The sequence below is a fragment of the Cantharellus anzutake genome (assembly GCF_015039405.1).
Source record: "Cantharellus anzutake strain C23 chromosome Unknown EI90scaffold_159, whole genome shotgun sequence".
NCBI lineage: Eukaryota > Fungi > Basidiomycota > Agaricomycetes > Cantharellales > Hydnaceae > Cantharellus > Cantharellus anzutake.
The window spans coordinates 107,230-131,488 of NW_024067109.1; the positions used below are offsets into that span (position 1 = coordinate 107,230).

Here is a 24,259-nt window from a genome sequence, read left to right on the forward strand (position 1 = left end):
CCTGTCATGGCTCCAAGTTTACGAGGTTCGCAAGGGCGTCGCGATTTTGCGATCTAATGATATAACCTCACGTTTTCATGCAGGCCATCGACAACAATGACGAAAATCTCAAGGGACTAGACAATGAAGTTCGAAACGCTCACGAAACGATCTTTAGGCCCCTCCAGTTGTGGACTGGTCAAGTTCCTCCCGAAATAGGTGATCTGATTCAACGATTTAACTTGTATGTACATTCACTTCATCGTCCTCTCGCCCAAATCTCATCTCCACAGAGCTCTAAAGCAACAATTGAAGCAAATTGAAGCACTAAAACGTCAAAAGCTTTCCAAGAGGGTAGTCTTAGCGACCGAGATAACCCAGGAAATAAGCGCTGTGAAGTCCTGTATCCGGGATGCTATCTCCCGCTTTACAGTTCGTTTCGTTGGTGTCCAGACTGTCCGATGACTGATTTGGGTATACCCCATAGACCGCTGCGACAACTCTGAATCTCCTCCACATAATCCAATCATCGGTGGACCGTTCGTTGATTGTTTCCTTATTTCACTGCTTGGAATTTAACGATATTCCAGGCGAACTCTCAAAACTATACAAAGCAAATGCGGAATACTTTGCGGTGAAAAGCAAGTCGAAATGCCTGGAAAACACCCGTGTCCGGATTCAGGAATCGATACTCGACCATTTGGAGAAACGGGAATACCGGTTCATCTGGCTTCGTGGCTCTCCGGGCACCGGGAAGACTGCTATATCGATGAGTGTCGCCTCAACGCTTGCCAAACAACATCGCTTGGCAGCGTCTTTTTTCTGGGACAAGAACCAAAATGGAACAGGACTTGATTCGATTGAGCACTTTCCTTCTACTCTTGCACGCCAACTTGCCTCGTTTACCGCCGAGTACGAGGGTCTTCTTGCCAGTCAACTTCGACAACCCTCTTCACTGGAGAACTTTCCAGGCTCTACTCTGGAGAAGCAGATGAGAGCTTGGATCGTCGAACCCATGCACAAACTCTTATCTCTGCGCGAGGAGCGTTCCGTCGTCATCTTGGATGGACTGGATGAGTGTGGGGCTCAGGAGGAACTTGAGTCCTTAATGAAGTTGGTACTTATCCTTGATGAGCTGCCGAGTGCATTCTCTGTGTTGGTCAGCTGCCGGCCAGAGTCATCCGTCGAGTCAGCTTGGGTTGGAGCTCGGGCTCAGGGTCATGTCATCCCATGTGAGGATGTGGACATTGTCACTGAGGAAGAGAAGTCTCAAACTATCCACCGCATGGTGGAGGAAGGCCTTCGGGGTTGCATCGATAAGTCTTCCTGGAAACCGTCAAAAAAAGATGTCGATGCATTTGTCTTAGCGTGTCGTGGATTGCCCATTATTGCCTCAATCCGAGTCCGGGATGTCTCTGTTCGAACCCGTCGTGGAGCAACCCTTCGATCTGAGTTTGAATACTTCCGTGACCTCATCGATGCCCCCATTGACGTCAACTCAGAGTACTTGCGCATACTTCGCCGTGCCTATATGTTCGACTCATCTGGAGTCCCTCCACATATAGCTGAGAAGTATCGCCAACTGGTTGGCACAATCATTGTGGCATTTGAGCCACTGAGTGTGTTTTCCATGTCGCAGCTATTAGGAATTGCAGAGGAAGAGGTCTTGGCCATATTGGAACCAGTTAGCTCAATTGTTGATTTTTCTGAAGAAAGTGCCTTGGAACATACCCCGAAAATACCCTTAGAGGACCCAAAGGGTGTCAAATTTTATCATGCAACGATGGTAGAGTTCATAAAGGGGGATTCGATTGGTAATGAAAATGATAAAGTATTCTTTATCAAGAATGTGAATAAGTATTTCCTCGGACTACCACTCCTCCAATTTTTCAATAATAGTTGTGAGGGGGACGTGTTTGGGGAGCCTGCCATTCTCCCTCTAGGAGATAAACGAAAATGGAGCGGTTTTATGGAGAGACAACGTTGTCTCCCTCATCATCTCCGATATGCTCGTCAACGTTTATTAGGACACTTAGACCCCTCACAACTCTTTGCACAAGAGTCCAATTTGCAGAATGAGTTTAATACTTTCCTCACACGAAACTTGGTTACATTTATGCACCTGGTGTCAGACATTAATGAATTATACGAGGGATTCCCTGAGGGATTTGATGAATTTGAGGTAAATAAAATCATTGTGATGCGATTATTTTAATATGATGTCATTTTTAACAGGATCATGATTCATTCAAACTTTTGAAAGAAGCTCGAGAAAAGCAATCAGTGGAATATTCATCTTTGAAGGATCCACTACATATTGACCCGTTTTGACCACACTCATCCCCGTGGGAACCAATACAATCGTGGGGTATGCATGTCCCTCCAAACGGCCGTCCGGCCAAAGCCGAGGCACCTGCTCCATCACACTCGTTAGCGCCGTTGTAGGTGATGTGCACGTCAATTAACGCCAGCATAACATATGTTACACTATAGATACGACTTCAACCCCTGATTGTGGCTCTATGTCCACACGTCCCGGTAAGCGCCCACAAAATCTGTCGATCCCACCCAGCTTTACCATCCACCGTTCCACAGCTCAAGGTTGCCACACATGATCCTTTATATTACTACAGCCATATAGGTACGAGTTGAACCTCTGATCGCGGCTCTACGTCCACGCGTCCCATAAGCGCCCAAAATCTATCGATCCCACCCAGCTTTGACATTGTGCCATGTAAACGTTGTACTCCATTCCACAGCTCAGGGTTGCCACGCACAATCCTTTCCAGCCCTGTCGGCCATCTCTGCGCTCATAGAAAACTCCATTTCCGGTTAGTGTTCTCCCTGTTTGCTCTCGGCGTTGCAGCTAACAAAAACTTTCTAGATATCATTGAGGGCTCTTCTCTTCATCTTTAACTGCAGACAACTAGAGGTGCTTCGCGCATCGCTAGTGAATCACGGTTACCGTGAAGATATTTGACTGACGAGGGCCAGAGGTTGTATTCAACACCGCTGGCACTCACGGTCATCTTGGTCTTCTTGCCCACCCCCTGCAATGCCAACCTCCCGTTCTAATCCTGCGCAGTACACTCGACATTCATACCCCCCCAATCAGCTCTTCTACCCAAATGGTGCATTACATCACGTGCCGATATCCAAACTTCTAGTTCAGCGTTACTTGTGTACGGGCCCGCAAGTCTCACTGCCTGTGGTTAGGCATTCCTGGCACTGCAGCAAACGTTTTGCGCATCGTCTTTTAACATCAAATGGCACTAACAATCCCACTCGGTGGACATTGTCCCTGCCCCGGATTGTGTACTGTCGATTCGTCCAATCCTTATTCATGGTCTCGTACTCAGGTTTGGCTTTCTGGACATCACTCGCACACCAAGCGGCGCTTACACGATGTGCCAAACGGTGCGATCAGACACGAACCTCAACCTTACCCTTCTGCCACCCTCGACCTTCTGCACCCACCAATTGTGCCATCCAATCCATGTTAGTGGACTCGTATTCACATTCGCCACTTGTGCACCACGCACCCGAAACCCTGTGCTTGAGCGACTTGAGAAACGGCGGTGCAATTAGACAAGAACACTGTGCGCTCGCCACCGGCCTACCCCGTGTACTCCATACCCCGTAGCAAATACCTTTATAAGAGTAGTTCCAACGCTATGCCCCTCTCTCCCCATCATTGAGGGCTAACAATCTCGTTAAATTCCTCGCCACCCTCTACCCCGTGTTGCACGCCACCCTTTATCCAGTCTGTCTTAGCGAGCCCGTATTCGCATTTCATCTGGATACTACGCGCACCCCATCCAGCGCCCAAGTGCTGAGAGAAACGGTACAATTCGACTGGGGCTCCCATCCGACCGACGTGTGCCCCACTGCATATTTGATAGTTCCAGCGCCATACCACTGCTCCACTGCCCACCAATTGCCCTGTTTGCCTATTGGTATGCGCCACAGCTACACACACTGACTGAATGTGCAGCTGACTGAGTATATCTTAGACTAGCCGTGCAACCGCTGCATACTTGTTGAGAAGAGCCTGTCCTGTTCTTTTCCGTTCACCCTATCTCTTAACGGCTACATACCATGCCGAGGCATAAGCCTGTAATTCCTCGCCTTACTACCTCTCCTGTAAAAAAGTATCACCCGTATAATTTAAGCAAACCCAAAAAATATGTGGATCTCCTTGGTGGCCAGTCTGCACCTGAATCCAAACCCTCAACGTCCAAAAAGAAAGGACATGAGCGTGTTCCAACCGCTGAAGTCCCCATTCCCCAGCCATCGCGACGTGTCGAGATAGCAAACGCCAGCGGCACCGTGATGACCCAACGCTGGGGGCCTGGAATCGCATCTAGAGATTGGTGGCCAGTGCCAAATCGCCACGATCATGTAGGAAATGCAATATCAACAGATGCCAGCAATGTTTCGACTCCCCCTTCAACGCCGGCTCTAAAAAAGGAATCACCGAAATGGGAGGCATCACCTCAAGGTTGGCTGGAAGGTATCGCAGAACCCGCTCTTTCAAACCCAGACTCCGCCTTGCCCCCTACACCTTCACGGTCAGCTTCCCAAAAACGGGCCAAGAGAGCATTACAAAATCCACAAATGCAAGCTGCATGGCTCCATTGGCGCCGCGATATAATACACAATGCACTGGAAATCTATCTAGAAGTAGAGGCAAAGAAGGCAGGACGCATACCCCTTGCCACCCCCAGCGAGACGTCATTTGACAGAAACGGAAAACTACAAACACCGGCAGTATTGCTGTGCTCTCACTGCAATGCGTCTCCCCGGTTTCATTCGCTCATGACGATCGCGTTCTCAGGTACGTTTCCGTTCTGATCTCGCTCAACAAACAATGACCCAATGACCCCAGGCCAGGTGCCGTGCGGCGGACGTTCAAATATTGTGAATGTCTGTCTAATACTCTCCCGCTTAGCATCATCCAGTCTGGCTACTTTCCGGGGTCACCTGTAATGCCTCAAGTTGCCTTCCATTTTGACGTCCTTTCGCTGTATTCAGCCTTACATGTGGACTCGTATACCCCGGCTGCCTCCTTTCATGCCGCTTTGTTTTCCATGTTACAAGAGAATGGCTACGAGTTCACCCACAACGTGAGATTCATTTGTTATTTGTCAGGAATTGGCACGTTCATGATCTGGCGTTCATATAGGACCCTTTTCTCCAGTCGTTTAGTGAGGCGATCACTTGGTTCCAGGCCTTACGTGATTTAGTAGACATTGAAACGGAGAGAGAATTCCTCCATCCCTCATCCCCTGCGGCGCCCGATGCACCGCTATGGCGTTCTGCGCTGGCCGAGTCCGACGGGTCCATCCACGCCGTTCCTGCTCACAACGGAGATCCTTTGGTCACTATGTTGTAGGCAGGATAATCGCCCACGCGCAGCGCTGGCTCGGATACCCGTTTCCACGATTAGAAAACCACCTTTCATTCATGCGACGACTCGGTATGGAATTGGTATCTAAAAATAGTGCTAATTCGTACGATTCTGACGATACCAAGAACGTCCCAATCGGTGGAGATTTGACAGAGTTCTGTGTTGGAGAAGTTAGGCACAGCAGGTCACGAGCATGTGCGGGCGTGGGAATCTCAAGCGGCAACCCAGAATTCCAGCCTCACTCATTCCCACGGCGTCTAATAAATTGGTAAAAATGCTCATTGGCTGCATAATAGTTCTATTCAGTCACATTTCCAATTTCGGCTCTTAATTCCGTAAATCCGTTGAGAAATCGCTTATTTTCTTTTATTTTCATATTTTGCCATCATTTCAGATATTGATTGATATTCTTTTATTGTTACTGTTACCCTTTTTTTATTATTTCGCCTAATAAGGTATGCAGGTGCCATATGGTACCAATATTTCCCATCAATTATTCTAAAAATAATTATTTCTTATAATCCTGTACATACCGGATTTTTAGAAAGAAGTTCTCCCCTCCCCCAAATTCTCTAAGGTGCTAGGACGCGCTAGAGAGGGTGTGAGTGTGTGGAATTCCAACAGTAGGAATAAGGGCAGTGATCTAGCTCACAACGAGTGAGTAGTGGACACTGAGCTCGGACCTTGCGGAATCCCGGAGAACCCACATGGAGTTAAGGATCGAGAGCGTAGCGAAGTCTAGTCAAGAAGTAGGAGTTTTGGAGAGTTTGTCCCCCACGAGCTTAGTCGGCATAGAGAGCCGTGAGCCCTCTTGCAACGTCCCATGGCATGGTATCTGTTGACCACAGCATCCCAACCTTCACAAAGACGTCACAGGATCTTCCGTCGATGGTCCCTGAGCGAGCAAGGCTCATTCGCAACCCATCCGACACCACTGCCAGCCCATACCTCCGTGCGAGATGCCCCCAATGTTTTGGAGGTTTGATATGGGGTAGTTCAGCCAACGAGTTAGTCTTCTCATGGATGTCCTCCGAGAACAGGTATACTAAGTGTTTCCCTAGATGTCCTGATGTCATCGTCGCTATGGATGGTAATATGCAACATAGGCAGTACATGTTCGTTGGAGGAGACATGGTCCTTCCCTGGAATGAAACCTGTACATTCCTCACCGATGCCGAAATTGAGGAAGCTGCCCTCCATGTCTCTGATGCACGAGCTGCATCTAGAGGTTGTTCAGAAGAATCTCGTCCCTCATCCCTTGTACCGGATGGTGCTATTGATGAATGTGAAGAATCACACAGAGCCACAAAACATGGAAAACAGACTGCCTTGAAAATGGATACATTCCGTTCGAAGGGTCTGATGGCAACTGTATGCCGTCATGATATCCCCCTTTTCCTCTGTGATGTACGCACTCCAGGTGAACAGCAGCACTTTTCAATTGCCATGCTCCTTGCACTCAACCGCCAACTACCCTCAAATGCCACCATTGGATTAATGTATGATGTTGGATGTGTTCTCGATCGATCAATTGCCAAGGTATGACTTTGCATAGCATTCAGGTACAACCTCTTGATATACAAACAAAGTACAATCTCATTCCCAAAATCGCTCCTAGATTGAGCATCGCCGTTTCAGTCTTCCATGCCTATGCACATCAATTCTGTTGTCAAATTGCATTTCACCCCTGGAAACGAAATGGGTTTGGAAAGTCAAACGGGGAAGGAAATGAGTGGCTATGGTCCTTAATTGTTGATACTGTAGAAAATACCAGGTCAATGGCGGTTGGACAACATGGCGGTAAACTCTTAGATTGTATATCATAATATAAACATGTGTAAATACATGCGCTGAGGGCGCTTCCTCCAACACACCCTCTCGAACGAAGGAGCATGTAATTAATAAATGGCATGAGATTCATAATCAGGCCCATCTTGCTCTGCCATTTTTGCTTCATCCACATTTATGTTCTTGAACTTGTTCCTGCGCTTGCGGCGTGTCTGAACTTCATATGGGCTAAGTTTGCATTCGAATTTGATATGTCCTGGTTGCCCGCAGTTATAACACCTGTCTGTGTTCCTACTTTCCTTGGCAACTTTGGCAGCCCAGGGTTCTCCATCGTGTGTAGTGTTAGCGAGGTGAATTTCCTCATTTAGAAGTCGCCTGATGACATCTTGAATGGTTGTAGAGTCCACGGGTCGGAGGGGGTCATCCAACAGAGTATCAACGACGACGATTAGGGGGGAGTATGATTCTGGGAGATTGCGAATTAGGATGTTGATGATGTCAATTGGGATCATGGGGGACTTGACATCTTCAAGATGACGCGCGGCATCTTCAACTTTGGTAATCCATTCTCGCATTGTGGTCCCGTTGTAGCGCATAGAGTTGAATTGATAACGGAGTGCAGCAATAGAACTACTGCCCTCTGTGCGGAATATGGTTCTGAGTTTGTTCCAGGTTCCAGGTGCATCAGTGTCATCACAATGACCGATATATTTCGGGGAGACATTGAGTAGAATCTCAGCTGCGGCAATATCGTGCTTTTCTTGCCAGGCCTGAACAGTCCTGTGATGCGCACTTCCAAGTGGTCGGGGTATATCTCCAGAAACATAGCCCCAGAGTTTCTTCCGGACTAAGTCAGCCTTCATGTACTGGGACCAGGCTGTATAATTGTCGTCACTTAGTTTGTCGAATGGGGTGGTGGCCGGCATGATGATTGAATGAGGAAGGAGTGTAAAATTTTCACCCTCTGAATAACAGTGGTGCGATGAGGCGTGAGAAAAATTAAAGAGAGGTGATGACGTGGCAAGGAGGGGGTGAGAGGGAAATGTGAGGTAAACATTGCATGCCTGTCTAAGGGCTTACAGCGATAAAGTGCCATGTCCCATGGGCTTTAAGATTACTGGTGCCTAATAAATAGGACTTTCCAAAATTGACGCGGGCCCAGCGGGACTTATCGCAGGTTCCTGCCTCAAGCCTGAGGACTTTCTTGATTAATGTGTGCCCAGCAGGACTTATCACAAAATCCCTGCCTCAAACCCGAGGACTTTCTCAATAAGCGCGTGCCCAGCGGGACTTATTGCAAATTCTTGCCTCAAACTCGAGGACTTTCACCAACAGCCACAAAACCAGGGCTTGTACCGCGAGAGTTAGGCGGATTTCCTTAATACCTCGGGTGTCCAGGTGAGCCGCCTGGGCTCATAACCTGTAGAAAATACCAGGTCAACGGCGGTTGGACAACATGGCGGTAAACTCTTAGATTGTATATCATAATATAAACATGTGTAAATACATGCGCTGAGGGCGCTTCCTCCAACAGATACAATAGCGCCTGAACGCATAATGAGTGTGAGTCTCACCAGGCCAAACACTGTTTGTTCGACAACCCTATCTTATCCAAGGTTCTCCCCAAACTATAGCCAGCTAAACGAATCACAACTATTGACCACAAAATCAAGAAGATTGCGATCCGTGGCCGAGACCATCTTGCTTCATTGGCGAGGTCCAAACTGGCCACCATTCTCTGTGAGGAGGCGCTTCTGATGGATCTTCTTAAAGATTTGGAGAGTGACTGTCAGGGCACACCCGCCTGACCCGGGTCCACCCGGACCCACCTGGCCACACCACACCCGCTCCCCGCTGTCTATCCCCTCCCCCCTCCTTCCTCCCTCTCCTCCCCTTTCTTTTCCCTCTTTCTTTATTTCATTCTTCTCATCTTCCCCTTCCTGTTTATTTCTTTCTATCTACATGGACCACCTTCCTTTGTATCGATGTACTATTGACCCGTCCGGCCCACACACCCCGGACGGCTTCCCGCTGTGCCCAGCACGCGCGCTGAAGGAGAGAACGAAGGAAGGTCAGTTGGGAGGTTCAAACGAGACCACCACCAAGCTGTTCCCTGGTTCTTTAGTTAGGATGGGGAAGTGTACTAGTGTTATTTATTGTAAATAAAGTACCAATCCGAGTGTTTTGGCTAATTCTATTTTTATGGGTTAGTTTTAAAGTTCCTGGGAATTGACTTACAGATAAACCGAGCCCTGTGGAGCTGTTTCTTTATTGAAATTTATTAATTTGTCTAGGTGTAATTCTGTGTAGCATTGTTTAATTTGGATTTAAACTTGAATTTAATCTTCTACTTAGTGAAGTTTCAAAGATTTGATTCAGTTAATGAATTTGGATTGTGTCTGGAGTGTCCCTTGAGTTTGTTCTATTTTTGTCTTATTTTATTGCTTGTTTTAACAGTAGCAAAATAACTGTTTTGTGTTTACACTTTGAAATCTGGAGTGTTAACCAGCTCTCCTGTTGAAATATCTACTTAATATTTCTCTCCTTTATTGCTGCCTTTTACTACAGTGGCAATCTTAACTGTATATCACTTTTTCGCACTGGAGTGACAACCAGAAATGCTTGAGAAAAATAATACTCTATTTTCTTACTTCTCTAAGGGGGGCGAAAAGTCGCAGAAAGGGTCTCCCTTTTATACTCCTTGGGTCGCCTTCCTTTTTCACGCTCTACCTTCTATTTACAGGATTTATTTACAGTGTATTTTTCTCAAACTGAATAAAAATGAAATTTTCATGCTATAGTTCTACTGCGCTTTTGCTGCGCTGAACTGCGGTTCTACTGCGGTCCTACTGCGGTCAGACTGCACCTAGAATTCTTATTGTCCTCCCTCGCCTAAGCTATTTTAATGGTTAATTGGAACTTGGCTGCGCTGCATTTGCCGCAGTTACCTATTTCAAATTCCCTATATATACCGTTAAATTTGCTATGACTCGATGATTCTGAATTCAAACTTCGCATTACTATGCGTACGGCTATGCTGAGACCTTCAGCTGATTTATTCCATTTTTATTTAGTGACATTTAGTTAAAATGAGACTGAAATGGTAAATGAGTGAATTATTCAGGTTTAAAACTGAATGAAAAAGTTGCTAGTAATCAAGAATTACTCAAACGAATGTGTTATAGCTCTCCTCCTCATTAGAATATCGTTCCCTAAAATTCCCGCCATGGTCCGTCGTAGTTTAGTGGTTTTCGTGAATTTCGTTCATATTCCCTGATTCCCTTTTGTATTATCACATCCTAATCCTCCATATGTATTGTTCGTTGTTATAGTAGGTCGTCCTTGAAGATTTCATATTTTTATGTATTTTATTTAGGACTCTGGACCTCTTGAAGCTGTTTTCCCGCGCGTTTTCAGGTTTCTAACTTCATGTCCCTATATCTCACTCATTTCTGGATGTTTTCTCACGTTCTTGGTATCATAAATTTTCATTTATTCCCACCTTTCCAATGGTACCAAGGTTGTGTCCTATTTCCTGGTATTCGTTGAGTTAGCAAAAGTTCGCGCGCACATTCGGTAATCACGTGCGTCATTCCCATAGTCGTTCGTATGCGGGCGCCGTTTCCGTTTAATTGTTCGGGATTTATGATATGCGTGGGTGTTTATTTCTTTCATATGGGCTTCTGTGATTTATTTCAGATTTTTCCCTCATGATTTAAGGTTGTTTTGCACTTTCCGTGCTTTGTTTTGACCGGGCTCTTCCTTATTTGGACGGAAATTGGTCTTCGCGATCTGCCGAAGTGCGGATCTCGGTTCCGACGGCCGGTTCCCTGCGCATCGCCACCCTCATGTGTCATTACACATGATGCGGATTTCTATATTCCCATCATGGGTATAACTTCACAACGGCTGGACTGTTTGGGCTGCAAATTTGCATAACTATAGTTCCCCATTTTTAATAATTTCCGTGTAAATTTCGTTGTATGTTGTAACTATGGATCCTACGCAAACATCGTCTTTTCCCTAAGCTCGGACTTTCGATGTCACTATTCCCGTTATTGGATATCTCATTAACGCATGATCCTTTTATTATGAAAATTTGGGAGGATTAAGATTGGATCCCTTCCTTTCTAATGGGCTATCAAGCTTGTCTCGGTCGTTACTGGTTAATCTTCGCGCTTCCCTTTTAGGCATTGTCCTCGTTTTGCAGGAGTTTTAGTCATATCTCCATCGTTTATAGGTAGTTTCGCCTGTAATTACTCTCATTGGTTCCGTTTGGAGGACATCTACATTTCCTATTGTAAACACGACTCTGACTTTTGCATTAGTTCCTGAGGAATCTTCGTTCCATGGTACTTCCATCCTTGGCTACGTGTTCGGACGTGGGAAAGTAGTTTCCATGGAGGTTCTCTGATTATTTTTTATAGTCAAATCTTGGTCGATTGTCCTAATTCTTGGTTTCATATTTGCTATAAATTCCCCCGAGAATTCCGTCTCGTTGATAGTAAGCTTGAAGTATTTTTGCTATTTTTCTTTCTTTCGATTTATCGTGTATAGTCATAATAATTCGTAAAAATTCGTAAAATTCGTTAAAATTCAGGTCCTTCTATTTTCTCATATCTACTTGTCGTATGAGGTTTTTGTGATTTATCTGGCATATTTCCATAATGGGTTTCCATAGTGTGGCCGTTATTTCTCCTACAGCGCATGCAGCGGACGCTCTCGGGATCCCCCATGGGGACACCCGGATGCCTGCGGCTGCCTCCGAGGATGACGTGGCACCCGTCATGTGACTCAAGCCGCATGTACATAAATGTACCTGAAGTGGGAACCGAAGAAGTAACCTTCTTCTCACATTCTCCACTTCAGGTAAGTAGTATAGTTTTCCCCTTTAATAATAATAACACATTCTCCACTTCAGTCTGAGTGGCCAGGGACCACTGTCCCGGATCGGGCCCGCCAGTACGCACGCCTGCTCCACACCCCATGACAGCCTCAGTGCCGGATATTACCCCGGGGCCCTCTCGACCCCAGACACGTCCCTGACAGTGACAGGGGATTCACAACTCCTTTCCTTCGATCCCAGTGGGAAGAGCAAAAGACTTTGCAGCTCTCCGTTCGAACTTGTATGTCTGTTTCCAATCCCGTGTTCGCCGTTGACCTATGCTGGTTATGGTCTAGACAATGACCAAGCCGGAATGAAAAAGTTCGCGAGACTTCTCGAAGCTGAATGGTCAGTGCAAGCACATTCGGAAGCATTGGATGCTGTAAAGAAGGAGTTGGACCGAATCAGCTTGGCGCGAACACTGTCCCACAGCCCTATCGATCTTGACGAACATTTCCAAGCTGCTCAGCATGTACGGTTGTTGCACGATGAATCTCAACAACGCCTACGAGATCTGACAGCTCAAATTGGCCTGTCCGATTTGAAACCTCCGCGAAATCCGTCTAGCACAGAAAGGGACTATATGGAGAAGTACATCCTGGCCCGATTCCGCAAACATGCCATCCTTATCCGCTTAGCCAAGTACCAGGACGAGATGAACCCTATTCGAAGCTCGCAACGGTGTGGAGGACGACTCGTTACAAAAGTTGGTAAGCACAACCCCGTTTGAGGTGAATGGTGATGTGCTTGAAGGCTTATCCGGTACTTATAGGCTACTCGAAGATGGTCTCAGTGTTCAATAGCGCAAAAGACCGTGCCCGTGTTATTTCCGACCAGGTCGTGCGATATAACGAGCTTGTTGACAGCCTCGAGCGTTCCGATAGGCCCTCCTGGCTCCCGGATTCTTTGAAGCACACCAAAATGGACGTCAAAATACTGCTTAACATGGATCCCAGTGATGAGCAGTGGACAAACATGTGGGAGAGCCTGTGGGTTTCCAACTGGAACCTGGATGAGAAACCACCTGCCTTTATCGTCGATCAGCAGGTTCGCCATGGCATAGTAGCAGTGCTGTCGCTCGCTCGTATTGAGGAAGAAAAGCTTAGGCTCGCTTGAGAGGAACTCAATGCGCGCACCTGGATCATCCAGTCGGTAGACTCCATGATTCGGACCACAGACGATATTCATCGTATGTCCTACAATTCCCACAAATCACCAATACACTAACATTGATTCCAGCTCTTTATAAATATCGATGGCAACTACGCCTCAAGTTGTTACTCAAGTGCCATGATGCAATCGTGAACGGATCATTTCCTTGCGTCAATCTGTGGCGTGCATCGACACACTACCTGCTTGCAAACCTAGAACATTCAGACCCCCAGGCTGCACCGAGTGCCATGGAGTATTCCTCCTTCCGCCTTCCCCCCCTGGTTCCACAACTCTATCCTCAGGAACACACGGCATAGACCCCAAAGACAATGCTGTAGTCACAAATGAACTAAGTGCACTCACTGGACTTATCCAGATGAGCCCAGAGCTGGATGACAACGACGATATTGATGATATCGAGCCCTCTACTGACAGTGGCAGTGGCCCAGGCGATACTCTCGAACCTGAGATACCCGTAAACCATTCAGACGGTGAACCAGAGATACGACTCGATGAGACAATGGACCCCATTGACAATCCTGATCCACACACTGAACCTCTTATGGACTTGGTTCCTCCTCATAGATTGAGAGATGCAGATAGTCCCGGCTGCAACAAAAGTATTGAGGAGAAGTTCTGGAATGAGAACCCCCGTCCCCAAAGTCTTCCTCCAATTACAACAATCTTCGATGCCATCCATTCACCCACCCAGTCCATCCAACAACAAAAGCCAACCAAAATTTGGAAGGAAATAATGGAGTTGCTTCTGCCTCAAGATGCCGGAAAAGTAAGAATCCTCCCAGGCTCCCCAGTGACTCATGCCACTGATATCTCATTAGATAGTGAATGAGAGCAAAACAAGAGATAAAGCAAGATATTACAAACATATTGCGATCTTCCCTGATGCATTACCGACAGTCAATCGCTGGCGGCTGATACATGGAGCAATAATCGATGCCTACGTTGAGATGCTGCAAGACCTTACAGACGAAAAGCTACGGGATATCCTCAAGACTACTTGCCCCCACATGATCATGTTTCCTACTCAGTGTGAAGGAATGAGGCATTGTATGGCAGTTCACCTGTTGGATGTATGTGGGAATGCTTACACCGATGGACCCTGTACTAACCAACCTTCAGCGAGCCACAAAGAAGGTCCGAACTGATCTTTTTGACGCAAGCGCTTGGACAATTCCATGCTACTCAAGGAAGCGCAGTCACTGGCTGCTTGGTGTTGTAAACTTCGAACAACGAGAGCTGCGCTATCTTGACAGCATGCCTCTCCAGCAAAACGCTCATATAGGCCATCATGGTCCACAGTGGGTGTTTACAGTGCGTTCCCAAACTCTAACCCACATCTCAGTGTCAATGATACCTCTTTCATCAGATACTTCAGGGACTAGTCAATGCCACCTGGTCGTTCATCCACCCTGATGATGAGCATGGATACAACTGGTCCAATTGGTCCACTCGAGCAGTCACTGTAGGTGTGCATCTCGCTGAATCGTGAACATCATATATATTAAAAGCCCCAGACGGAACCGCGCCAATGGAATGGGTATGATTGTGGGGTTTGGACCATGGCTGACATTCAAGCTATACACATCGGACTTGATGCTGCGCCAAAAGACACGAACATCGACAATTTTTGGGATAGGGTGAAACAACAGATCCTTTCCCTTCCTCCATCGACACCACGTTGGCAGCCTACCTGGAGAAGCCTGGATCCGGACCTCATTCATGAACTGTGGTGCCGAGCTGCTAAAGTGGCCGCAACATTTCCTGTTAATTATTCCGAGCTCGAAATCGATCACACGGACTTCCCATTAGTGATGGATGATGAACAAGAACAAATAGATTTGACTGACTAGTGGAGTCTATGTATGATGGATTCGTAGTCTGTATCTACTTTCTCCTGAGATACTGAATCCCAACGAAGATGTCCCATTTCGTGATTCGTGAAAAACTCACGGGTATGAAGTTGCTCACCTTTTCGCGGTCATCAGATCCACTGTACTCAATCCTAGCTGGGTGTGAGTTGATTTGGATCTTGCTATTCATGCCAGAACCGTTTCCAGCGCCGCAAAGCAAGAGACAGCTGTTTAAACAACCACCTGTCCCAGCCGGATCGTGCACCACCACCAATGGAGAATGGAGCCATGATTGCTCATCCTTTGTGGCGCTTACAAACAGCTGTCAAGAGCCCGCTCAGTTTTCCGCTGCACCGCCCTCCCTCTCTTCTTAGTAAGGTGTTTCCTCACTCGTGAATCCTGGACTAGCATCCTGCAGCTCCCTCGCAGCCGCTAGACCCAATTGCCTTCTGAGCCAACGATGTCCTCCTCATGATTCGCACCAACCGTCACTCGCCCGCTGTAGGAGAAATAACGGCCACACTATGGAAACCCATTATGGAAATATGCCAGATAAATCACAAAACCTCATACGACAAGTAGATATGAGAACATAGAAGGACCTGAATTTTAACGAATTTTACGAATTTTTACGAATTATTATGACTATACACGATAAATCGAAAGAAAGAAAAATAACAAAAATACTTCAAGCTTACCATCAACGAGACGGAATTCTCGGGGGAATTTATAGCAAATATTAAACCAAGAATTAGGACAATCGACCAAGATTTGACTATAAAAATAATCAGAGAACCTCCACGGAAACTACTTTCCCACGTCCGCACACGTAGCAAGGATGGAAGTACCACGGAACAAAGATTCCTCAGGAACTAATGCAAAAGTCAAAGTCGTGTTTATAATAGGAAATGTAGATGTCACCCAAACGGAACCAATGAGAGTAATTACAGGGGAAACTACCCATAAACGACGGAGATATGACTAAAACTCCTGCAAAACGAGGACAATGTCTAAAAAGCAAGCGCGAAGATTAACTAGTAACGACCGAGACAAGCTTGATAGCCCATTAGAAAGGAAAGGATCTACTCTTAATCCTCCCAAATTTTCATAATAAAAGGATCATGCGTTAATGAGAAATCCAATAACGGGAATAGCGACATCAAAAGTCCGAGCTCAGGGACAAGACGATGATTGCGTAGGATCCATAATTAAAACATACAACGAAATTTACACGGAAATTATGAAAAATAGGAAACTATAGTTATGCAAATTCTCAGCCCAAACGGTCCAGCCGTTGTGAAGTTATACCCATGACGGGAATATAGGAATCCGCATCATGTATAATGACACGTGAGGGTGGCGATGCGCAGGGAACTGGCCGTCGGAACCGAGATCCGCACTTCGGCAGATCGCGAAGACCAATTTCCATCCAAATAAGGAAGAGCCCGGTCAAAACAAAGCACGAAAAGTGCAAAACAACCTTAGATCATGAGGGAAAAATCTGAAATAAATCACAGAAGCCCATATGAAAGAAATAAACACCCGCGCATATCATAAATCCCGAACAACTAAACGAAAACGGCTCCCACATACGAACAACTATGGGAACGACGCACATGATTACCGAATGTGCGCGCGAAACTTTGCTAACTCAACGAATACAGGGAAATAGGACACAACCTTAGTACCATTGGAAAGGTGGGAATAAATGAAAATTTATGATACCAAGAACGTGAGAAAACATCCAGAAATGAATGAGATACAAGGACATGAAGTTAGAAACCTGAAAACACGCGGGAAGACAGCTTCAAGAGGTCTAGAGCCCTAAATAAAATACATAAAAATATGATATCTTCGAGGACGACCTACTATAACAACGAACAATACATATGGAGGATTAGGATGTGATAATACAAAGGGGAATCAGGGAATATGAACGAAATTCACGAAAACTACTAAACTAAGACGGACCATGGCGGGAATTTTAGGGAACGATGTTCTAATGAAGTAGAGAGCTATAACACATTCGTTTGAGTAATTCTTGATTACTAGCAACTTTTTCTTTCAGTTTTAAACCTGAATAATTCACTCATTTATCATTTCAGTCTCATTTTAACTAAATGTCACTAAATAAAATTGGAATAAATCAGCTGAAGGTCTCAGCACAGTCGCACGCATAGTAATGCGAGGTTTGAATTCAGTATGACTGAGTCATAGCGAACTTAATGGGAAATATGGGGAATTTGAAATAGGGAACTGCGGCAAATGTGGCGCAGACAAATTCTAATTAACCATTAAAATAGCTTAGGCGAGGAAGGACAATAAGGATTCCAGGCGCAGTCTGACCGCAGTAGAGCCGCAGTTCAGCGCAGCAAAGCGCAGTGGAACTATAGCGTGAAAATTTCACTTTTTATTCAGTTTGAGAAAAATACACTGTAAATAAATCCTGTAAATAGAAGGTAGAGCGTGAAAAAGGAAGGTGACCCAAGGAGTATAAAAGGGAGACCCTTTCTGCGACTTTTCGCCCCCCTCAGAGAAGTAAGAAAATAGAGTATTATTTTTCTCAAGCATTTCTGGTTGTCACTCCAGTGCGAAAAAGTGATATACAGTTAAGATTGCCACTGTAGTAAAAGGCAGCAATTAAGGAGAGAAATATTAAGTAGATATTTCAACAGGAGAGCTGGTTAACACTCCAGATTTCAAAGTGTAAACACAAAACAGTTATTTTGCTACTGTTAAAACAAGCGATAAAATAAAGACAAAAATAAAACGAACTCAAGGGACACTCCAGACACCATCCAAATTCATTAACTGAATAGAATCTTTGAAACTTCACCAAGTAGAAGATTAAATTCAAGTTTAAATCCAAATTAAACAACGCTACACAGAATTACACCTAGACAAATTAATAAATTTCAATAAAGAAACAGCTCCGCAGGGCTCGGTTTATCTGTAAGTCAATTCCCAGGAACTTTAAAACTAACCCATAAAAATAGAATTAGCCAAAACACTCGGATTGGTACTTTATTTACAATAAATAACACTAGTACACTTCCCCATCCTAACTAAAGAACCAGGGAACAGCTTGGTGGTGGTCTCGTTTGAACCTCCCAACTGACCTTCCTTCGTTCTCTCCTTCACTGCTCAATGTCTGCACTCTCAAACTTGTCACTCCACCTCTAGTTTAGCCGTTTAACACCACCAAGTGCGTGAAGGGCGAAGTTACTCCTCGGTAAGCCCTTACTGATTCCCTCCACAACGTAACCTCATTTGAAGGCTCCAAACTAGTTCGAAAGCTCCTTGTTCTTCATCCAGCACGTCCTCCTTTCTTTCCCCTCGTCAAGACGTCTGCATTCGATGTGGGTTGGTTCACCATTTAAGACAGATATCACGATGCTGACAAAGAGGCGCAGACCCTATACTTATCATCACGAACAGGGCATCTCTAACCATCCCAACCTTAGGACTGATCATTTCGAATTTAGGTGCTCCAGGCATATGGATAACCAGGATCGAGCCAAAATCATTTGGAGCCCTTCGATCTTTGGGATAGCTCCGCCCAAACAAGGGACCGCCCACCATCACAAGCCCCCTCCGCAAGCTGAAGCAACGAGCATGGAAAGACTCTGACACTTTTTCAGTCTGAGACATTTACCCCAGTGACAACCTGTTATCTTATGAGGAAAGTGCTTCAGAGGATGACAAACCTCAGCGACGTTCACTAACTAATGCTCAGAAGCTCAACCTCATCCCAATAAAGCTTCGTGGCTCCACCACAAACTATCCTGCTATACATCATCCTTGATTCTGTTGTCATGCTTGCTAGTGGCAGGTCCTCTGCCAGTCAACCTGTGAGACGGATAGTGTGTTCTCATGTTCTTGTGCTGGGCATTGACTCTGCTTTCCATAGGGTGTCCTTTCCGTAAAATGACCTAAGTGATTCGTCCTCACTTACAAAGTACGATAAAGGGTGAACCTCCTATTTGATAAACCCTATCAAATAGACCCCTCGCATCCGTTCGTTGTGCGCTTCAGCTTTACCTCTTTCTTTGATGTTCATTGTGCTAATTTACATCTACTTCTAGTATTTCCCCTGTTTGCCCAAAACATGTTTCTTTTTTGGCTTGCTTTTCTCCTACTTCGCCTTTCACCACGTGATATGCTGGTTAGTTCTTCCCCTCTTTTCTTCTTTCATCATTGTACATCCCCGTGCTCAAGCATGAAGTTCTCGACCCGCGCTGCGGCTCTCGCCACACTGTTCCGACTGAAACTCTTGTCTGTTTGCACACACGATGTATAGTAATTCAATGAGGCTGAAATATGTCAGAACAATGTATTTCGGTTCCCCCGCAAAAACACTCGAGGGAGTAACTTCTGGACAGGTACAAAATATTAAGAACAAACTTAAATGGCACAGGTGCCTAATTAGATCTCTGCTTGAAGTCTATGAACTTCGTTCTCCAGTTGCATGCATCTTGATGCCAATATTGCATATTCGTCGATATTGACGCCACAGTGGGGGCACTTTGAGGATTCTCCAATGGCAGGCCAACGTTCCATAGCTGAAAATGGATCGAATTCGTCATCCATCTCTAGCCTACCTGAATGTGCCTGTTGCGGTGCCGGATATGGTGCCGGTTTGGCCTGTCTTCTCAGTACTCCTTAGTATCTGGTCTTGCCTATTATCATTATGGGGAGATGTCTTACCGGTTAAGTTTGTGGGCTCCCATTGAACGAGTGGCGGATATCTTGGTTGTAGCATTCAGGGGATCTGAGACAGGCCCTGGCTCTCTTATTTAATGTCATGTTAGCCTACACTCTATTTCTGGCTCGATTCATGGTTTTCTCCTACACTTTGAGTCTTCTACGACGGTTGCGTTGTTGCAGTGTATTAGCCGCTCAGCGCTCATCAGGTGTTACATACAATCGGGGCCGTCCGCGACCCCGTTTCCCCGCAATATCAGCGCTCTTGTCCTATGGTGCATCATATCAGTGGTTAAAGATCTATCAGAAAAGGCAGGTTGCACCTCAGGATTATTCATGACAGCTCCACAGTCACGGTTATTCATGACAACCGATGAGGGTCACGAGCTCGCAAGACCAAACACTATTTTCACCACCATTTATCTTTTCAAACATTTGTACCACTATTCTCTTCCTGGAAAAAGGCTAGCGCATATCCGTCCTTGTTAAGAGTGGTGGCCAGGATTATTCATGACCATGTCACAATTAATTCAATAGGGTCACGAGCGGTGCCGTTTTCAACACCATCCATCTTTTCTGACACTCGTATCACTATCACCACTTCGCCAATATATTATTAAAGTGCCATCAGACGAGGTAGGTATCCCCTGGATTATTTACGACAATGTCACAATTAATTTAACAAAGGTCACGAGCCAGTGGACCCACTCATTTTCAACGTCATTCGTCTTTCGCATCACCCCTTTCCCTCATCATCAAAGGTGAGTGCATGCACATCTTTCTTCCCTCAGAGTTCCATCTTCAGGATTGTTAACCTTCCTCGACTTCTATACTTGCCACATTTGGAATATCGAACGCAGCCCCAAAACTTGGCACTTTGAAACCGGACGTCGAACTACGGGCAGCTCGATTCAGACAGCGTGGGAGTGGCAGCCAATCATCGTAAACGTAAGTGCCGCTTTGTGGTTAGCCTGCATACCAGCACCGTTCGATCATTGATCTCATCGATACCCTCTTCGTAGCTCCGCCACCCTGCCCAGTGTCGCACACCTCTCGTCGATCAGAGGGTCCCAGGTCTTAGTGGACCAGGCGTATAACCGCATTGTCAAGTAGGTAACAATTTTACTTAATCTATTCTACAGTTTCCGTTCGAAACAGAGGCGTCACACCCCACATCATGCTGGGCCGTTCAATTCAGTGGCATTTGGCATTTGTGGAAAGCAGAGTGTTCTAGTGACTCGCTGCTATTACAGAGATACCAAACGCCCCCAGGCACTCAGGTCGTGCGGGGTGTTTACACGCTGCTGTACCAGGGTGCGAAAGATCTTTCGACTGCGTTAGTCGCCTTTACCTCCCTTTGTTCGGCATCCTAGGGCAAAGCCCGCTGCTAGGCCACACCCAGCTTTCAATGCAGTCTCCAACCACTCAGGTCGTGCGGGGTGCTTACACACTGCTGTGCCGGGTGGAATAGGTTTCGTCATTTCACTATATCGCCCCTGCTTCGCTCGACGCACTGGATATCGTCGAAGTACCGATACGAGCCCGCAGGCTTTCTACACGATTGGCCTAGTCACCATCGTATTCACCCCCTCCTCCACGCTGCTGCACGAGGTGCGATAGTTCTCGTTGTTCCACTCTAGTGCTTGTTGCCTTTGCCTCTGCTTCGCCCGCCATCCTTCGCTAATACTAAATCTTATTAGGCTTGGTTTGCAATTGGGCTTCTCACTACCATCTCCCCCCTCCTCTTGTTATATGGCATTCCCGTTTGTGCATATGAGCCTTGACTCTGCCACGTCATCCCCCATTCCTGTTCCCAATGCTGTTCGTCTTCATCAAGGCTGGAAGATAAACCGTCAGGGCGTTTTTCATATTCGTGCACTTGAACTACCCTCACAGGACGGCCCCCTACGTCCCTCCCGCTTCCTTTCAGGACAGGAACGGATTCCGATCGTAGAGGAGGTAGTTAGCCCCGGTGTGGATCACTCACTGGATGGAACGTTTCAGGGGTGCAAGCTGGATTCACCGTACTCGATCCATTATTACTACACTGCATTCGAAGTATACGTCATTCCATCTGAATGCCTCATTTCCCACCCATGGCTTCAAAATGCCATTAACTCATGTCACCAGAATGACCCTGAAATTGCCCCTCTGCAATATCACCAATTTCCCCATGATGCACGACGGTACTTGCGGTGTTTTGTCCATCCCATGCCGCCACCTATCCTATCGCCCGAGCCTATACCGTTTACCTACTCTGACACCAAATCTGGGTGGACAGTTGGAAAGACATTGGGTGAAGTCTCCCTCAAGAGGGTGAGACTGTCGGAGTGGACCAAGTCGATGAAGAAAGCAACAAAGGGCACTAGCCAGGGCATTGCAGAATGTGTCTGCATGCAGCACTGGGAACAGCATCTCATACAGAATGTGGACCCCGTAACATCAGGACCAATCGGTCTGGTGCACGAGCTGGCTATCATGTTTAACGACATCCAATATCGCAACCGTTCCAAGCCCGCGGGGCCAACCTACCCTCCTGGAGCAGTTCGCCTCCTTTCCCTTTGCACTTTCACAGCGGATGGACATATCCGAGTGGGATTTCATGTGCCGTTTCGCTTTCCAGAGGACGACGATGGGGCCTCCTCTGAACCAGAAGAATTCCTCAGTGACAATGAGTGGGAGAGCGGAAGGTGGGGGGCCTCCACATTAGCCTCGGAAAGGGATGATTCCGATGTGCCATCAGCGTCACACGCCTCTCAGCGCTGCAGGAGGTCCATTAAGAAGCGTTTGCCGCATCCACGAGTCCCCTCTCAGAGCACGAGCCTCACACATCAATGGCATCAGCGAGGCCGTTCCTCACGTCAACGCTCACCTGCACGAAGAAGCAGATCACCAGAGCATGTACAAAGCTCTTACCATCCGCACGACCTGCGAGCGGTGGAGCAACATCCAGTTCATCAAAGCCCCTGGCCTCCGCGTCCGGTGTCTTCATCCGAGGAATTCTCTCATCATTCCTCTCGCTTCTCGGGCCATTCAGGATCGGGGGGCCTTAGACGCCATCGTGCAGAGTCTCCACATGCACTTGAACACCATCGCCATCTTTCATCTCCAGGCACGGAAGATGTCCGGTTCCACCAAGCCAGAATGCCATCAGGCCACACCTCCATCCCGACCCCCCTTAACTGGTCAGAAAACCTACGCTCTCGTCCTCCTCCCCTGCCATCCTCTGATAAGCTGCTGTCAGGTGCAAGAGCACCTCGTTATCCCCCAGAACGGCATCGCCCTCGTTCACCTCCAGTCGGGGAAGATGTACAGTTCAACCTAGCCCATACCTCAGCCCCTTTCTCCCAATACACGTCAGGATTCCCACCCTCTCGTCCACCCCTGCCATCCTCCTTTGAGCCACCGCCGAGACCAAGAGCACCAGCCTCAGATGTCGCATCGTTCACCTCAGTCGAACAGATCATGGCGCAGGAAGGGGGTACGATGTCCTTGCTGAAAGAAGCTATGATTATTCGAGGTATGCACAGTATATTACGGCGTTCTATTTGCCATTCTCACACTACGTGATGATATCGACAGGAGCCCCCCCTCTACCCATTCGGCCCCTTTCCCCCACTCCCGAGGCTGCAGACCATGTTCGAAAATGGAGGGAAGGGCTATCTCGTAAGTGGTATACCGTTTTCATTTATCAGGCCATTCCAGTCTAACACGTAAGGTTACCTCAGAATCCGCTGTCAAGCGAGCTTACCGTCAGACAGCAATCCGCATCGTGGCAGTAAATACCCGTGATGTTTGTCCTTACAATGGAACATATGCTTCCTAGGTTGATGCCACCCCTCCAGCAAGAACAAGTGTCTTAAACACTTCTCTGAAGTATCGGGAGTTCGTGGACTTTTGCCAGAGACCAGTCAGCTTCGACCCGCTTTGTCCACACCTCACGCTCATTGAGTGCCACCCCCCATTTCGTTATATCGAAGCGCCGATCCTTAACATTGACTTGCAACGTTCTGCTGATAATCTGAATTGGCTCCCAACGTCTGAGTGGAGGGAACGGATCATAGGCATGCAGTCTGTGCTGAGTCAACTTCTTCGCCATGTCCAGAGCACCGTCTCTCATCTCTGCCGCGCCGAGATCCTCCCCAAACACCGTGAAACCATGGCGATACTGAAGCCTGAATCGGAAGCCTATCTTCAGAAGCTTCTCCAAGCCCGAATGATTGCGCAGTCCGAGACTTATCACCATGAAACGGTTGGCGAGATTGAACGCCGGATCGGAGAGCTACGAGGGCATTTTCGCTACTGCCTCCTTATTTCCCTTGATGCATGTGCCATATTGGGTGGTAACGAGCTTCCAACCTGGCCGCTTCAGGAAGAGGCCATCAGGACCATCTTTGATGGTTCAGACGGCACCCGTACTGAGGTCCACGACTCCAACCTTAGTGCCTCTGCCCAGGCATATGCTCTCAC

At 46.9% G+C, this 24,259-nt stretch overlaps 4 protein-coding genes across 4 annotated transcripts; 3 read left to right on the forward strand and 1 right to left on the reverse strand.

Moving 5' to 3' along the window:
* Nucleotides 1-625: 625 nt before the first annotated feature.
* On the forward strand, nt 626-811 carry EI90DRAFT_2874539 (uncharacterized protein; the record flags this gene model as incomplete). Its single annotated transcript, XM_039053870.1, has 1 exon — nt 626-811. A coding segment is annotated over one exon (186 nt), but the record flags the coding sequence as incomplete, so codon positions are not given.
* A 3,266-nt stretch (nt 812-4,077) lies between these two features.
* EI90DRAFT_3136362 (uncharacterized protein) lies at nt 4,078-5,477 on the forward strand (the record flags this gene model as incomplete). The annotated part of the gene is made up of 5 exons (XM_039064793.1): nt 4,078-4,816; nt 4,868-4,877; nt 4,931-5,105; nt 5,165-5,370; nt 5,429-5,477. 5 exons carry the CDS (start codon nt 4,078-4,080, stop codon nt 5,475-5,477), a joined length of 1,179 nt encoding a protein of 392 aa, XP_038908429.1.
* A 1,274-nt stretch (nt 5,478-6,751) lies between these two features.
* On the forward strand, nt 6,752-7,215 carry EI90DRAFT_2948969 (uncharacterized protein; the record flags this gene model as incomplete). The annotated part of the gene is made up of 2 exons (XM_039055379.1): nt 6,752-6,928; nt 6,979-7,215. The coding sequence occupies 2 exons, from the start codon at nt 6,752-6,754 to the stop codon at nt 7,213-7,215; spliced, it is 414 nt and encodes a 137-aa protein (XP_038908430.1).
* A 6,420-nt stretch (nt 7,216-13,635) lies between these two features.
* On the reverse strand, nt 13,636-14,240 carry EI90DRAFT_3091226 (uncharacterized protein). The gene is made up of 2 exons (XM_039062377.1): nt 14,054-14,240; nt 13,636-14,001 (listed from the first exon to the last, which is right to left on the reverse strand). Exon 2 carries the CDS (start codon nt 13,912-13,914, stop codon nt 13,699-13,701), a length of 216 nt encoding a protein of 71 aa, XP_038908431.1. The 5' UTR covers nt 13,915-14,001; nt 14,054-14,240; the 3' UTR covers nt 13,636-13,698.
* Nucleotides 14,241-24,259: the final 10,019 nt, after the last annotated feature.

Coding starts and splice junctions, on each gene's coding strand:
- EI90DRAFT_3091226 (XM_039062377.1), bottom strand. CDS start 13,914: ATGGATGGCATCGAAGATTGTTGTAATTGGAGGAAGACTTTGGGGACG.